The following is a 1,042-nucleotide window of genomic DNA, read 5'->3' as shown; positions in this document are numbered from 1 at the left end:
TGGTCCTTCATTTATATTCCCCTTTTTTGTTTAGTTTTGCCAGAGATGTGTATTCCATCACCATTCATGTATTGTAGGTACACAAATTCAGCAAAATAATCCAATATAATCCAGTAGTCCATAATAGTAGTGGGTTATCCATAGAGCTGGCAATGTCAGAATTTGTTGACTTAAGTCTTTTGTAGCCCAGCATATCAATATGGCTTTACTTTTTAACCTGGTTTTTATACTTTTCTGATGGATGGTTAAGACCAAGATAAAGCAAGACCTATATAACAAGAAATGTAACTTCTCTATCTGCCAATGTCAGTCAAATCTCCTCAGGATTTACCCTGAAACCCTGTACCGCAGTATGTAGATCCTTTGTTAGAGTCAGCCATGTAGATGATTCATGGCCATTGCTTGACCAATTTGCTCTCTGTGACAGCCTGAGACAATGTTTTCTCTCCATGTGACTCTCTTTAGGCACATTATACATTGTCGATTTGGCCAGAACTTCCCCCACCTTTTTGAGAAATATCGATCCTCCAATTTCAGGGCCCTTTCATCAGGATGTGTATTACTCTCACCTGCACTGAGCTTCAGGACAAACTCCTCAGCCATCTTGCACCCCACAGTCAGATGTTCTATGTGGCCTTGAGCCCGGTAGATTTCAGGGATATCTTGGGTCAGTAGAAACTCCAGATGCTGCCCAAGGGACAAAGAGGCATTTCTGCCTTCTCGTAGCATTTTTCGTAACTGGGTCAGCTTCTTGGCATGATGGTGAATTATAGCAAAATATTTGCTAAGAGATGAAAAAAGGAAACAAAAACAGTGCAAATGATGTGAAGTGAATTATAAAGACTCTGCAACAGATTTCTATGAACATCCCAGGGGAACCCCTCAAATTGAAGGGTACCACATGCAGAGTAAACACTGCACAAGATTTTTAGGAATATTTATAAAGGAAAGGAAGTGGAATCCTAAAACATTTTATACCTATTACTTCTATAGTCTTGAATTTTTACTTATCTATCAATATTTGTAGGTAAGAGAAAACAAA

At 38.9% G+C, this 1,042-nt stretch overlaps 1 protein-coding gene across 1 annotated transcript in view; it reads right to left on the bottom strand.

Moving 5' to 3' along the window:
- Window positions 1–569: 569 nt before the first annotated feature.
- Window positions 570–1,042, bottom strand: part of LOC111814857 — a gene marked incomplete at its 3' end in the record, with an annotated part of 21,239 nt that continues 20,766 nt past the window's right edge. Inside the window, exon 5 of the mRNA XM_023708762.1 lies at window positions 570–784. Coding sequence (XP_023564530.1) covers window positions 570–784 — 215 coding nt within the window. The remainder of the gene's footprint in view (window positions 785–1,042) is intronic.

The sequence above is a fragment of the Octodon degus genome, unplaced genomic scaffold (genome assembly GCF_000260255.1).
Source record: "Octodon degus isolate 3935 unplaced genomic scaffold, OctDeg1.0 scaffold00720, whole genome shotgun sequence".
Taxonomy (NCBI): domain Eukaryota; kingdom Metazoa; phylum Chordata; class Mammalia; order Rodentia; family Octodontidae; genus Octodon; species Octodon degus.
Note: the sequence above shows the minus strand (reverse complement) of the source record. Positions and strands in the feature narration are given on the sequence as shown.